Genomic DNA, 14,527 nt, shown 5'->3' on the forward strand with positions numbered 1-14,527 from the left:
CAGAATCATCAATAAATCCCTCCCAAATTATTATTCCATTACAGCTGCCCTGTGCTGACATCAGCAAACCAAAGATATTGCTCTGACTTCCATTAAATCATTTCCCTGTGAGGTAGGGAACATGGATTTTATGAATACCTGAGACTGCAAGCTCCTACAGAGTTGTAAGAATCAGGCTGTAACTAAAGACCAAAGGGAAGATTTGGGAAGGGAAGGGAAGCAGTGAAATAAGGCACCTACCTGGAATGCTGTCTCCTCTTCACAGGATGGATCTGGCCATCACTACCATGTGAGAGCAACATGTACATAACAAACACTGCTCTGTGGTTCCTGCGTTTGCACTAATGAAATATCAGCTCACACTCTGTCTCAGAACCATGAAACTGCTTCAACATTGCTGCCTCAAAATCCAGGTGATGCAGAAATCCTGCAATGTGCTCAGATTCCAGGTGAAGGGAAGGCAAGACTGGTTTTACACTTGTAAAACAGATTCCCTCCTCTGTTTTCAATTCATTACAGGCACTTTTCAACAGCAAGTTTCAAAATATTAGATAGCATTACTGAGAAAGCTACTACTTTTGTATATAGAGCAAATCAGCAATCTACAAGAAAAAGCAACAATTTCACCATAAATTGGTGATACATTGAAAAGAAACATCGACACATTGAAAAGAAACTGCCCAGGTTCCCTCACTTGGATAATGACACGATCCACAATTCCAAAGGAATTAAATCATTATATGCATGATGGATGTGTGCTATTTCACACGTGAATCTGAATGGTTTCACACGTTTATCTGCAATACAGTAACACAAACGAGGTTGCTCTGCACAGCCAAAGTGAGTCAACTCTGCACCACCAGATCTCCCCAATGTGAGATTCCATCACCAGGGAGGAGCTGCTCCCACGCCTCCAGAATCTTCCACACAGCTGCAAGCACCCCTGGAATCGGCTTCTGTTCCCCAGGTGTGGGGGTGAGGGGAAGATGGAGCATGTAAAGCACAAAATAATTCAGTTCCCCTAAATGGAACAGCAGGACAGGGTGGAGATCCTGCAGCCACACACTGCATTAGCTCCCGCTGCTGTTTGCACCTCGTCTTATGTGAAAATGTGCCAAACCAAATAGTAAAAATAGTGTTTCAGTCTGTCACTTCCCCAGCCTAATGATCTGCAAATCTTCCATCCCAAGCACCTAAAATTATTGGTATATAACATTCAGCCAAGGTAATATCAAAATATATTTTATTCTGGACCTCTTTCAGATCTGATTCAAATTACAGTTGTCAAAGCAATACAATGCAAAGGGAAACTGCAACAGAAAATGTGCCTAGAAGGGATATAAGGGCCTTGGGGACAAATCATTGTGATGTAGAACCAAAATACATCATAAAGTGTAATTAACATGGTCCAGGACAGTATAGAACATCTATATCAGTCTTCTTTAGACAATAATCATGAAAACTGAACAATAAAAGTCCTTTAAACAAGTACAAAAAACTGTCATGGGCTGGTTTACACTTTTACAACAGTTGTAGTTTAACTGGATAACTGAAGAAATGATGAAGACATTTTAATCCAGTGCTATAGGTAGGCTCACAGAATTAGACCCAAAGGATTTGTAACTCCAAATGAAACCATTACAACTACAATGTCAATGTCAGGAGAGAGAGAAAATTACTTCTGTATTCTAGAATTACTGTTCTGCACACTGCAGTCTGTTGAGGACAAGATTGCAAAGTACACTGGACTAGCAACAACATGCAGACTGTTTTCTTGTATTTACCCACAAATGTCAAAAAACATTATGAAGTAAAAATGAATGATTATTTAAAAATAAAAAAAAAAACAAAAACAAAACAAAAACATGCCTCAAGTTATTGTCAAGCTTCAAACTCAAAGGCAGAGAAAGCGAATTATGTACTCAAAACTACTGATCTGAAGCACTATTAACACTAAATCTGCAATCCACTCGAAATGGCAGATTCTCCTGGTTGGTCTGCCTCCCACCAGACTGACAGTGAAGACAGTCACACTTTCACAGCTCGTGGTATTTCAGAGCTTTCTCTAGAGGGAGAAGTGAGACTGCTCCATGTCTCCCTCCCTACGGAAAATGTCAGGGATCTCGATGGAGATTGACTGCTGTCTCCCGAGGCCGCATTTGCTGCTAACATGCCACAATGTTGCTTCTGCTTTCTTCAGGCGTCTGGAGAGGGTGGGATGATCCCACCGGGCAATGGCTGTACAGGGCTTTGGGAAGGGAGGAGCTATCCTGCTCATCGGCCAAAAAAGGGAACTGGGCTAAATCCAGCAGGCCCTGCTCTGGCAAAACCCCACGGGCACTGGGGACCCTCGGCTGGAGGGGATGAGGCTGATTTTATCCACACCGGGGCTCGGCACAGCCAGCGCTCGCCTGGCGAGGGTGAACTGAGAGAATGGGATTCCTGGGGGAGCAAAGATTGGAAAAATCAGATCCCAAGGCTGCCCTCTTCTCTGAACAGCCTTGTATTTACAGGCTGAACCCCCCAGTTTGCAATGAAGCTCCTGTAATGAATTAGAGGCGTCAGCTGCTGAGGTGGCTCTGCTGGCACACCGGCACGGCCGCCCTGTGCCGCCCACTGCTCTCCCTGAACACAAAGGACATTCCCCATCAGACGCCCCAGCATGAGGTAAGCAGTGTAAGGAAAAAGGAGTGCTTTCTAAAATGAAAATCAATTAAAATTGGTAGAAATCTTTGGCCTTTCTCTCAAGATGCATTAAAGTGTCACGAAATCAAGAAACATGCTTCGAAATGCCATGTCGTTCTGACTCTGGTAACTACTACCTCCCCTCCACCCAACCCAGAAAAAGAGGCACTTTTAGTGTTTCATATAAGATTTCCAATCATCTAGTAGACATGCTAAATAACCCTGCACAATGGTAGTCCCAGAATAAACTCAGTTTATCAACATTACAAAGAGTCTAAAAAAGCTTTTATGAAGACCTAGATATTCTCTTAACTACACTAAAAAGTCCACTGGTTGGGAATCTTTACATCAATTTAAAAATGCAGAAAAAGGTGAAGTAAAAATAGAAAAAGACGAACTCTACAGAAACCTGGATCTGGTCATGCAAAAATGACAAACGGGATTCTGAGATGGATGCACAGAAAGACAGCAAACTCAAGAGCAGTTCATTTCTTACCCCATCGTTAATTCTGAGCCCAGCTTTCCCCCTTCCTTTTATCCTCTGTTTGGATATTTGCCTGTTATCATGTTAAATTGATAAAAATAGGAACGACTCCATCTGTAAGACTGTGTAGCGTGTGCGTGCATGCTCAAAGTCAGGGCCTTGCTGCCATTTGGCTTCCCCTTTGAAAGGAGCAATCTGGACAGTCTACCCCACCCTGGAACACGAGGCCTTTCTGCTATAAAAACCAGCAATTAACATCAGGGTTCTGTGGTGTTTTTGTCTGGTTTTCGGTTGGCGGGGCGGCAGAACGCGGCGCGCGGCGGCTCCGGGCGAGCGGGAGCAGGAGCAGCACTGTGGCATGACAGCTGGACAGCTGGACAGCTACGGCCAGAGCTGGGCCTGGGGACACTGCCTGGCCTGGGGACACTGCCTGGGGACCCTGCCTGGCCCCGGGGCAGCGGGACACCTCGGCTCGGGGACGCTGGCCTGGCCCCACACTCCAGCCCATGGAGCTAATGTTGCTGACAGCCCTGCCTGGACACGCTGGAGCTCTGGTGTTCTCTGTTTCTGAGTGTGGGATGCTATGCTGAAGCAACTAGAATTGCAACCAAAAAACAGCTGATGATTGAGAAAGAGGAAAATGGCAACACCCTAAAACATGGCTGTGTGATTTTGCAGCTATGTCACAGAATTCCACCACAATTCGGTTTAGATTGGCTGAAAGAATCATCCAATAGCTTTTATGAAAATGAATAAACTGTCCATATTAAAATACAAAAGTACTATCAAGAATCACTTCTGACTTTCAGATTTAAATTCAGTGCAATTGACAAATGCATTGCTAAACGAAAAATGCAGCTTAAACATACTCAAAACATTTGTGTCTATTCCTGGGAGCACAGTTTAAAATTATTGCACAGAATTTTTTTTTATTTTTATTTTTTTTTTCATTAAATGACAGAGGTCAGCCACAGTCATGGACCTCCAGCAATAAAAGCAATATTTCAAGTGCCAGACACTCAATATATTAGGTTTCCTACATATTGTAACTCACAGGGTAATTGCTCTAAACATTTGCAATATGTTCCAAACCCCTAAAAATAGCTGGCACAGAACCACCACAGATAACTGTCTTTATGGATATGACTTGGTGTTGGTTTTAAATGCTGTGTATGATAGCAGTATAATCCTGGGCTGTATATAAACCATGTATTATTGTTGACTTGTCTTAACCACTGGCAAATTGCTACCCTACCTTAGCCAAACTCAGACTTGCTTCAAGTCATGTTTATTTCATGGAAATAGCAGAAATCGATGCCTAAAGAACAATGGTTAAATGTCAAAGCTGCATTATCTCAATTAAATGAATTTATACTTAACTTGGACAGGGGAAGAAGAACCCCAAATGAATAAAAAAATAGGTTAGAGACTAACAATCATAAGTCACAAAATTAATTGTGATTGAAATAGTGTTATAAAACCGATAACTTTGCAAAGCTCTGTAATATAAACCATTCCTTAAGTAAAACGTCTGTGACATAAATTTGACAACCTCTCTTTTTATAAATTTACACTCTTGGAATCTTATGCAAGACATGATGCAACCTTTTCGACTACACATACGCATAAACACAACCTCATGCTATCATTTACAAATAAAATCACTATTAGTATACTTTTAATCACATGAGCAGAAAAAGGTTTGCCATATACATCTGTCATTGTAAGAAAAATACTTGATATTGTAAACAGAGTAAAAGACACTATATAGTAGTGATTATTAAAAAAATAGCAGCTTACATCTACCCTATATTTGGAAAAAAATGTAGTCACAAGATACAATAAACTGCAGGACTGGAGCAGCAGGGGAATTAGTGCAAGTACTCATCTTTTAAATAAGCTGAATCACTGCTATTAAAATAAACTTGAAGCAAGTCCTCTGTTTAAGATCTTTTTTCTTTTAAATCTAAGGTAGTAAACATTTTGCCTCTTAATGGCAGTGTTATCAAATATATGCCAAAGATTTTATTTTAATAAAGAAAAATTACATGAAATACTTTTAATACTGGAGTTTGGTTACAATTATACATCTAAGCTCCTACAAATAATGATGGGCAACTCTCAAAGAAGCTGTGGCATGAACCCTTGTCCAGAAAGATCTTAATCTCTTAAACAAAATCCCCCAGCTATACTTTGCTCCTTTTCACAATAGTGCACAATTTAACCATATTTTAGCTATGGTCTTAAAACAACAGAAGATGCATTTTTCCTCTTTATTTTTTTTCTCCTTTTTTTTTTGCATCCCTGTTTGTTTTCTTTTTCCTGTGTTTTTGTGCCCTTCTATTCTTACTTTTGGCAGAATTATGTCCCAAATAAGAAATTACTGCATTTCAGCCATGTCACCAGAAAATCAAACATAGCATTATACCCATTTCCATCCTGCTTTGTAGATGAGAAGGACGTGGAATATCACACTGCAAAGAAGGATTTTTTTCTTTCTTCTCTCTCCCTAATCCCTTTTCCACCCTCCCTCTGTTCACAAAATTGTGCTCTGGGAGCCACAAAATGTACCAAACATTATCAGGTTCAAACTACCTCTTCAAAGAATGCATCAAAACATGTTTCAAAGAAACGCCTTTTTTTTTTTTTTTCCAAGGTGAAAAAATATAAACAAGAAACTAAATCACTCCCTTACTTCATGCATCCGTAAACTTAACCAAAACAAAACAGAAAACCCAATGTTTAAAAGCAAAGGAAAAAAAACTACTGCTGCAGATTTCTGTAAGTCCATTTTCTCTGTACACACAAACTGCTCAACTACTGAGAAGGAAAACAAAAACACCCCACAAATCCACGTGAGAATGGATCTCATGGGGGAAGGGGTAATGAAGGCTGCCATTAGTATCTTCTGATTTTGGTATGTATATGGGTCTGCTCTTGTATATGGTATATTTCTCTCTCTCTCGCTCTCTTCTGTTTTTCATATCCAAAAACCTTTAAATGTTATTTTGGGGCACAGCAGATTCCAGCACTTGGTGAACAGGATTCACAAGCTGTGACAAAACTCTGTCATCCTCTTCAGGGTGTAAATTTTTTTTTTTTTTCCTTTCTCCTCTTTTTTTTTTTTTTTTTCTCCTTTTTTTTTTTTTTATATACAGTATATGTATATATTTCTTTTACATTTGGCTGTAGTGGACTGGCCATGGTTCGATTGGGACTATAGCAGTACATGGGTCAGGGACAGTCATTTTGGCTATGTACACATTCATAGTCGGTCCATGGCTTCCAACTAAGAGCGCTATTTCCGGAGGTCTAGTACACAAACCTGCAAAGAGAGAGACACACATGCAGCAGCTGCACAGCACCACGGGCTCCCACAGCTCTGGGGGGAGCATCACAGCAAAACCTGACACGTGGGTCTGGCAGCTTCACCTTGGATCCATTAGCAATGATTAAATAATATCAAAGTGAACAGGTGAGCCATTAATGAACTAAGGCACTGCTGCCTTCAGAATTACAATCAGAGCAGCAACAACATTTTATGTAAGCTGTTTGTCTGTTATTTAATACTGTGAGGCTGAGAACTGACTCTAATTTCATTTTATATTTTTACAAGTACTAAAATAGATCAGAAAAACAGTTAACGGTGAACAAATTCCAGTTTTAGTCTTCCCAAAATCTCCATTAAGTAGTGCTTAGATTTTTATATCTGACAGATCCAGTGCTGCTAGGTCTGTCAGATATAGAAAGCTATTAGTAAAAAATAACCACACACAAGATAACACCAGGTGCAAGCACATTTAAAACAGAGTGGAGGAGAAGGACTTTTGCTAGGGAACAATATAGAACAAATTAAGCCCAACATTTTTTAAAATATCAGAAACTAAATGAAAACAAATCTATTCCAAGTACAATCAGCCTCTTGGGCCAAATTAATTGGAGGACTGGAAAGGTTACACAGCATGTATAAAAAAGGGTCATCTGGGGGAGTGATAATCAATTTCTGCTCGGGATATGCCTTGAGCTTTTATCTTTTTATGATATTGTCTATACTTACAAGACTAAAATTATATAAAGAGCAATCAAAATTAATTCTCTAGAATTCAGGCTTCTTAAAATCCAGAACTTCCTATTTTTTTTATTTGAACTCTAACAAAACAGCATTACTTACCAGCAAGGAGCATTCAGGAGGGAATTGCTTTGGCACCTGTGCTAAGATGCCACCTGAGACTCTGCACTACTGAGCTGCCAGGATGGCTTTTTGCTGACGCTTGTTAAAGGAAGCTACAGCACTTCAAAACACAATTCCCTTATCGGCCTTACTTTACTTTAATTTTGCTTTTCCTTAGGCTGTCCTCTTTCTTTGCCAACCATGGTGGGACAGAGGCAAGCAAAAGCCCCGGGACTGTGCTCCTTATGGAGACCCTGCACATTCCCACCCCACTGCAGCTCTCTGCAGGGCAGTGTCAGAGCAGCCAGGAGGGGATGCTCCAACACCCTGCAGTGAAATGACAGTGGGAGCATCCATGATTAGTTAAACATGATTTTATTCCCTGCTTTTCCTAAGCAAAGTAAGCAGACTGATATTTATATATAGCTGCTGACATTTTTAGGAACTTTTTAATTACAAGCATTTGGAAATCTGCACTTTGTTTTGCTGTTGAATGTAATGCAGAAGGTATTTTATTCCTGTCATGCATTATAATAATATCACCTACACTGAGCATCTTCCCTTGAAAAGGGCAGAGAAAGAAAAACAAATTTGTTTCCAAACCAGCCACACTGAACAAACTGACACAGTAAGCCCCAGAAGGAACAGAAAATATAAATTGGAAATATCTCCACCTTCTGAGGTTTTTGGACTGGAATAAAGATATTCTCCTTGAAATACCACAGCAGGGTTACAGTTGAAAACTACAGCTGAGCTGGCTGAATTCAACCTTCAGCTACAGAGGAAATTTTGTCTCCATTGTTGGTTAAAAGATTTCCAGAAGATGTTTGTTATTGGAACACCAACCAAGTCAAGCAACACTTACTGAACCATCTGAAGCACTTGCTCCAACTTTGTCTCCTGCTGCATTCCAGCAAACCTCAAAAATCCCTCCTGTTCCCCGATAACTGTGAACTAGGGCACCTGTCTAAAAAAGGGACAAGGCAAGTGATTAATACAACAAAATCAAGCACAATTTGTACATGTAACATTTCCCCACTGCTTTGAAAAGCTAAAATTCTCAGAGGAAAGTGGTCCAGAAGAGATTTGTGGACAGTCTCAGCACCTTGTTAAAGAAAGCGGCACAACCATTGCCTCTTGAGCTCCTGTGTTTGATGGGCAAAACTGGGGATGGTCACAACTACTTCCAGCTACTAAAATGATAAAATGAGCCTTTCAGAAATTTATACTCAATGTTCAGTAGCCAGAGATTGCATCCTGCCTGACAAGGTCTTTAGACTTTAAACATAACATAATATGCCCTTTTTTCTGCCAGAAATACAAAACAAGTAATAGTGTCCTTTTTGAGAAAGTTTCATAGAAATACTTTGACATCGTTATCTTCCCTCACTTTGCATTCTCGTTTGTCAGTGAAATTCAATGAAACAGCCAATCAGATTAGTATGTCTAGACCCAGTCATCATTTTTCACAAAAGCCCCTGTTTTACTAGGAATTTAAACTTCACAGTTAACAAAGACAATTTTTGGATGAAATATATTCTTGGAGAAACTTTGTTCAATGTGGGGTTTTGTTGGTGTCAGTTTTTGGTTTGGATCTTTCTGGCATGGTTTTTTGTCTTTTTGTTTTTTTTGCTAAGACATTGTAAAGACAAGTATTACTTCACCACAGACAACCATTCAAAGAGAGAAATTAAATGTACAACCATTAAAAGAAATAATCTCAGAACAAAGACAAAACCAATGTGTTAGCAATGATAAAGCTCTTGTGGCTGAAGTATGATAGATAAACAGAAGTTGGAAGGATGGAAAAGACCAAAACACAAACTTCTCAACACAGACAAGAGCAATACCTGTGTATTCCAGATGTGTACACATTTATCAAAGGAGCCACTGGCCAGGTACCTGCCATCAGGACTGAAAGCTACACTGTACACAGGTTCTTGGTGTTTTGTCAGAGTATGAATACAAATTCCTCTGTCTACATCCCATAACCTAACAGTAGAATCAAAGGATGCACTGCCAAGGAAAAAAAAAAACCAGATTAATTATATCTCAATTCAACATATTTTTGTGGCTAATACAAATAGAATATGATAAAGTATCTTATGTACTTCAAAACATTCTGTGAACTTACTTTTATAGAAAGTGAGGTAAAAAATAATGTTTAACAAGCATTTAAAACCAGGATTAAATAGTACCTTGCTAACATAAGATTGGCATTTGGATTATTTGTTCCTGGTCCTGTAGGACTCCATTTGATAGTATAAATTTCTTTGTTGTGTGCTTGTAAATCATGGACACAACTGTCTTGTTTCATACTCCAGATCTATGATAAAAAAGGAGGAAAACACAAATTATTTAGCACAACATCATACTAAAATAGTTTTACATGTTTCTTCTGTATCATTTGCAGGCTGTTACCTTTAGGCCACTCAAAACATTTGCTATGATTGCTAGGTTTCTAGAGTAATTATGCCAAGTTTTATTCCAGGACCTCTCATTCTTTGTGTTCTAAGTCCCCAGTGAGGCTAATGAATAATAAAGGTGCTGCCTGTAGAAACCAAACTGCCTGAGTGAACTGCAAACCCCTTGAAAAGTGCAGGGATGAGAGCAGATGCTGAAATGAGAAGAGCAGTATGTAAATGTTCATGCCTGAGTTGATAAAATACCACGATCCTATTTTTAAATTAACTTCTTGCTACACAGACTGAGTGAAATAAAGGGATAGTAGAGAAATTTTCTGTTTTCATACAAATCCAGAGACACAAATACCACTATGGCATTTTCCTGACATATTAGTATTTGCATTGCCAGATTTCAGTGTTCAGTACTTCACAGAGGTCATTAGAGGACTCCAACTCCTGTATGATCATACTCAACAAACAAAATAACTTTATTCTATTAAGAGTTTCCATGGCTTCTACAGAAGGGATTTGGGAAGGCTTTTATATGGCAGAAATTTTATATGGTAGATAACCACCTGAATGTTATTTTTAATGTCTCAGTAATGCTTTTAGTTCCTTTTTTGTTGGAAAAAGCTACTAGGAGCATGTTTAAGCTGCAATTGAGGTGCATGTGTAAACAAATGGTGCTTTTCAGAACTGCTGCTTTGCTGAAGAGGAAATTGATTTTCAATGTGCAGACAGAATTGAAATTGTATTTCCAGTTTAATTGATGGGATGAAAATCTAGCTTCTCTTCCCAAAACTAGCATAGATGAAGGAGTCTGTATCAGCTGCCCTAGAGAATGTTAAACTGTAGAAAGAAACTGACCTAGTAAATAAATCCCTAGGCACCTTCCATGTGCTTCCAAACCTGGAATTTATTCCTTCTGCCATTGAAAAGTAAGTGATCCACAAGTGATTAGTGATGTGTAGACTTAGCCTCCAGCACTTGGCTTTTGAGCTAATCCTGAACAAAACAATAACAGCCTGGACTCCATTTGAAACAGCCACCAAGAAGTTAATTTGCTGAATCCCACAAATGCTGACACATTCCCAGTTGTCACCTCTGCTCCTGGAGAGGGCAGCAGCAACAGCAGCTCAGGCTCCAGACTGGAATTCATCACCCTGGAGTTTCAGCTGTTTAAGCATTAAATACCTGGCTTAAGCTGGCTATTCTGACTCCATGCACTGCCAGTGGAAAACAACTGATGCTCTCAGGGGTTTCCTCAGCACACTTGACTTAAGACACTTAACTCAGGAAAGGATAACTTGCTCTTCAGCAGTGCTAGACAGTGCTGACTGGAGATGTCTAGACATCCAGCTTTAGACTGGAGGCTTTAATGCTTAAGTGTTTGTATTTAGATAAGGTGATTTCCCTTGCCAGAGCCTGACTGTGTGCCAGCAGGAGGGATATGTGGCCACTCATTCAGCCATTCCCTGATTAAATAACAGTGAGCTGGATGGAATTAACTGACCCAAGGGTTACCAGCAGGACAGTGCTATCAATGTAAAAAATGTATCCTGAAAATCTACCAAGCACAGTGCTGAAGGTCCCAGTGAATGGAAAGCATCTGTGCCATGGAAGCAGCACAGGCCTGTCAGGCATGAACAATCTCATTTTTGCTGGTGGCAGGTTTGTAAGGATGTTGGGAGTGCCCTGAAGCCACATGTGTAAGCTGCAGTGTCCTCTACACTCACAAGTTTGTCCCTGTTCTACAAGAAAGCACACAGCTGTGAATCTCTTGGAGGACAAGTGTAGGTGTGATTGAAAACTGCAGAATGACTCCTGATGAACTGGAAAAATGCAGGAATGCACATGGCCTCAGAAGAAACAACATGCCAAAGATTTTAACTAGAAAGAAAGGGAAAGCAGAAGAAAACCAGGAAAGGAGCAAGGCACCCATTCCTGAATGTGCTACCTGACATGCATTCCAACTTTACTCTTTTAACCAAAAGCAACCATCAAGCGTGACAGCTTAATGATTAATGACCTGATGCTGTGAACAGCTAAAAGCACCTAATAAATCATGCTCCAAGTCTCAGGCTGGCAGCCTGTAACAAGTCCTCTGGACCAAAGCTTGGCCCTGATTAACAAGGATTTCTAGGATTGCCTAACCTTGTTATATTAAAAAAGAACGAATATAGGACAACACAGCAAGTACAGTGATATTGCTGGGATATCCAGGCTAATGGGAATGCATTCCAGAGCCTACAAAGACAAGGGCCAGCCCACAACTCCCATTACCTTTAGAGTCATGTCATCAGAGCAGGATGCCAGCAGATTACCAGTTGGATCCCATTTGATTGCATTTACTTCATTCTAAAAGTGAACAATGAGAGTTAGTTGGAGTCCTCCCTTCCATTACAAAATGATAACGTACAAAAGATAAAGCTGGACAGCAGTTATGAGTATTTGCATAATTGTCAGGATTTTAACACTTAATTTTTATTCATAGCTTTGCCTACAATAACAACTAACAGCTTTTTGCTATCCATTTATCACATTTCCTATGCATTCTTGTACACCACCTGGTAAAGTTTTGAAGTTACCATGCTTCTTCTCCTAAAGCTCACTCTTGTATCCTGACATTGGTAAAATAAGCTGCACATGGAGGTGAGAATTGTTCTGATAATTACAGAGACTGTGATTACCATAGGACCTTAACCACAACTACCTATGTGTGCCTCTACTGGCTGTAACCAATTACACCAGTGCTGGATACTGGTAACTTTACTGACTCACAATCTCTCATAAATAAAAATATCACAGAGCAACCCCCTTTTTGCAGTACTTACTGTGTGACCCTGGAAGGTTTTGATGGGCCTATCTTGTCCTAGTTTACAAACGTGAATACACATGTCTGTACTGCAAGAGGCAAATGTGTTGTTACTCTGCCAATCAACATCTAATGCTGGTGCTAAAAGAAAAAGAAAGATATTTAAAGCTATGGTACACACTCTGCAGGAATTTGATGTACAAATTTAACATGCACCACCTTGGAATAAAAGCCAACAGGAAGCAATCATTAATTTTACAGCAGTTCTGAAGATCTACACTATGAACAGTAAGAAATGCAGCTAAAACAAGTCTTACACAAAATGGAACAAATTTAATATAAGTCATCATAATATGGAACATATGTGAAATCCAAGTTATGCAGAAGACAGTGCAGCAGGACATCAAGCTGTAGTTAAGTAATCTAAAAACAATTCTCAGGAGTCAGCACAAGGAACAGGTTCCCACAGCTTCACACATCATCATGCATGAGCTCATCTCCACCAGCAGCTCCTGCTCCTGCTCATGGATGGGTGAGGATTTATTTCCTTCCTTAATTCCAGCATTTGTAAGGTGTGGTAACTTGAAGCTTAATCATGGGCAACATGTTCCATTTGATCAAGCCAGCTATTTATGGCAGACAGCACAGGGAGAGCTGCTTGGAGCAAATGCTGAGTTGATGTTTCTGACTGAGCCGATGTTTCTGATGTTTCTGTCATGGCTCTGGAAATGTGGCACGAGCAGAACAAGGAGTGGGAACGAGACACGTTTCTTAAAGGTCCCTCAATGGCACGTCTGCCATCCTCTCCACTCTGTTTTCCAGCTGATTCTGGCAGGATTGCTCAGCAGGCAGCCCACAGAGCAATTTGTCTGACCTCCTGCACTGCCACCCCAGCTGGCCAGGGAACAGCTTCCAGCTGGTTTGTGGCCAAACAATCTGGGACAGGGGAACAATGGGATACAATGGGATACGGGGTGGGATCTCTGCAGCAGGAGGATGACAAATGCAGTCCTTAGGTGAGAAACACTAATCCCTGTGGCCTGCCCACATGATCTGTCTGCCAGCATACTACAGAAAGTCAGGAATACTTGGATTATTTATCTCCTATGACTTTGTTGGAACTGCAATAAAACTGTGAGTTATAAAATCAGAACAAATCCATCTTTGTTTACATTCTCAATATTCCAATATGGGACTATAAGTGACCAAAGACTACCTGTAAGATTCTTAAATTATGCAAATAATCACCACAAGCATCAGATTTTAAAATTTATTTTTAAAAATAACATTTTTGTCTTTTCAGATGACAGATCTGAATGATAAAATCAAGACTTACCAGAATGAAAAGGAAACTGCTGCTTGGCTTCGCCAGTGTGGGCATCCCAAATAATTGTGGTCTGTGTTAAACAGATAAATAAACAATAAACAAACTTGTACAAATTTCCCCACAACTACCACCACTCACAAGTATGAGAATACCTACCCTGCTCACCATCACCCAAACCTGCTCTTGATTATACATTTCTAGAGTTTGATCCAGTACTAAAAGAAATAGTAGTAGATGTACAGAAAACAGTAGAAAATTTAAGATTGCATTAGAAAGATGTTTAGCCACAACATTTTGGGGTCTAGAGGGAAGAAGGAATTTGTGGGCTTTTAAACAGTTTTATCCCCTTAGTCCTATTTATATTCTCCCAATCCATTCCACACACCTATTTTAATTTCAAATACTTGTATATTCAAATTGTAGTATCAGCTACTCACTCGTTCCTAAGGAGATGTTATTAACAGTTAGTCACATACTGAAAAATTTAAGGGTGTAATTTCATTCTATGTTGTTCTCCGCCAATACTTTCATAACCTTCTGGTTAAAGAAACCTTATATGACAAAATCAGTATCTTACCATCAGTATATTATATGCCAATAGCCCTGCCCTACCTCAATGATCAATGAAAATTTTAACACC

At 39.8% G+C, this 14,527-nt stretch overlaps 1 protein-coding gene across 2 annotated transcripts in view; it reads right to left on the bottom strand.

The window, feature by feature from the left end:
- Positions 1 to 1,226: 1,226 nt before the first annotated feature.
- Positions 1,227 to 14,527, bottom strand: part of TBL1XR1 (TBL1X/Y related 1) — a 108,471-nt gene continuing 95,170 nt past the window's right edge. For both annotated transcript variants that reach the window (XM_059478829.1, XM_059478828.1), the window contains 7 exons: positions 13,897 to 13,957; positions 12,580 to 12,701; positions 12,029 to 12,103; positions 9,539 to 9,666; positions 9,191 to 9,356; positions 8,206 to 8,307; positions 1,227 to 6,494 (listed from right to left, as the gene is read on the bottom strand). In XM_059478829.1, the coding sequence (XP_059334812.1) occupies positions 6,468 to 6,494; positions 8,206 to 8,307; positions 9,191 to 9,356; positions 9,539 to 9,666; positions 12,029 to 12,103; positions 12,580 to 12,701; positions 13,897 to 13,957 (681 nt within the window). In that variant the 3' untranslated portion in view covers positions 1,227 to 6,467. The remainder of the gene's footprint in view (positions 6,495 to 8,205; positions 8,308 to 9,190; positions 9,357 to 9,538; positions 9,667 to 12,028; positions 12,104 to 12,579; positions 12,702 to 13,896; positions 13,958 to 14,527) is intronic.

Source organism: Ammospiza nelsoni, chromosome 10 (genome assembly GCF_027579445.1).
Source record: "Ammospiza nelsoni isolate bAmmNel1 chromosome 10, bAmmNel1.pri, whole genome shotgun sequence".
NCBI lineage: Eukaryota > Metazoa > Chordata > Aves > Passeriformes > Passerellidae > Ammospiza > Ammospiza nelsoni.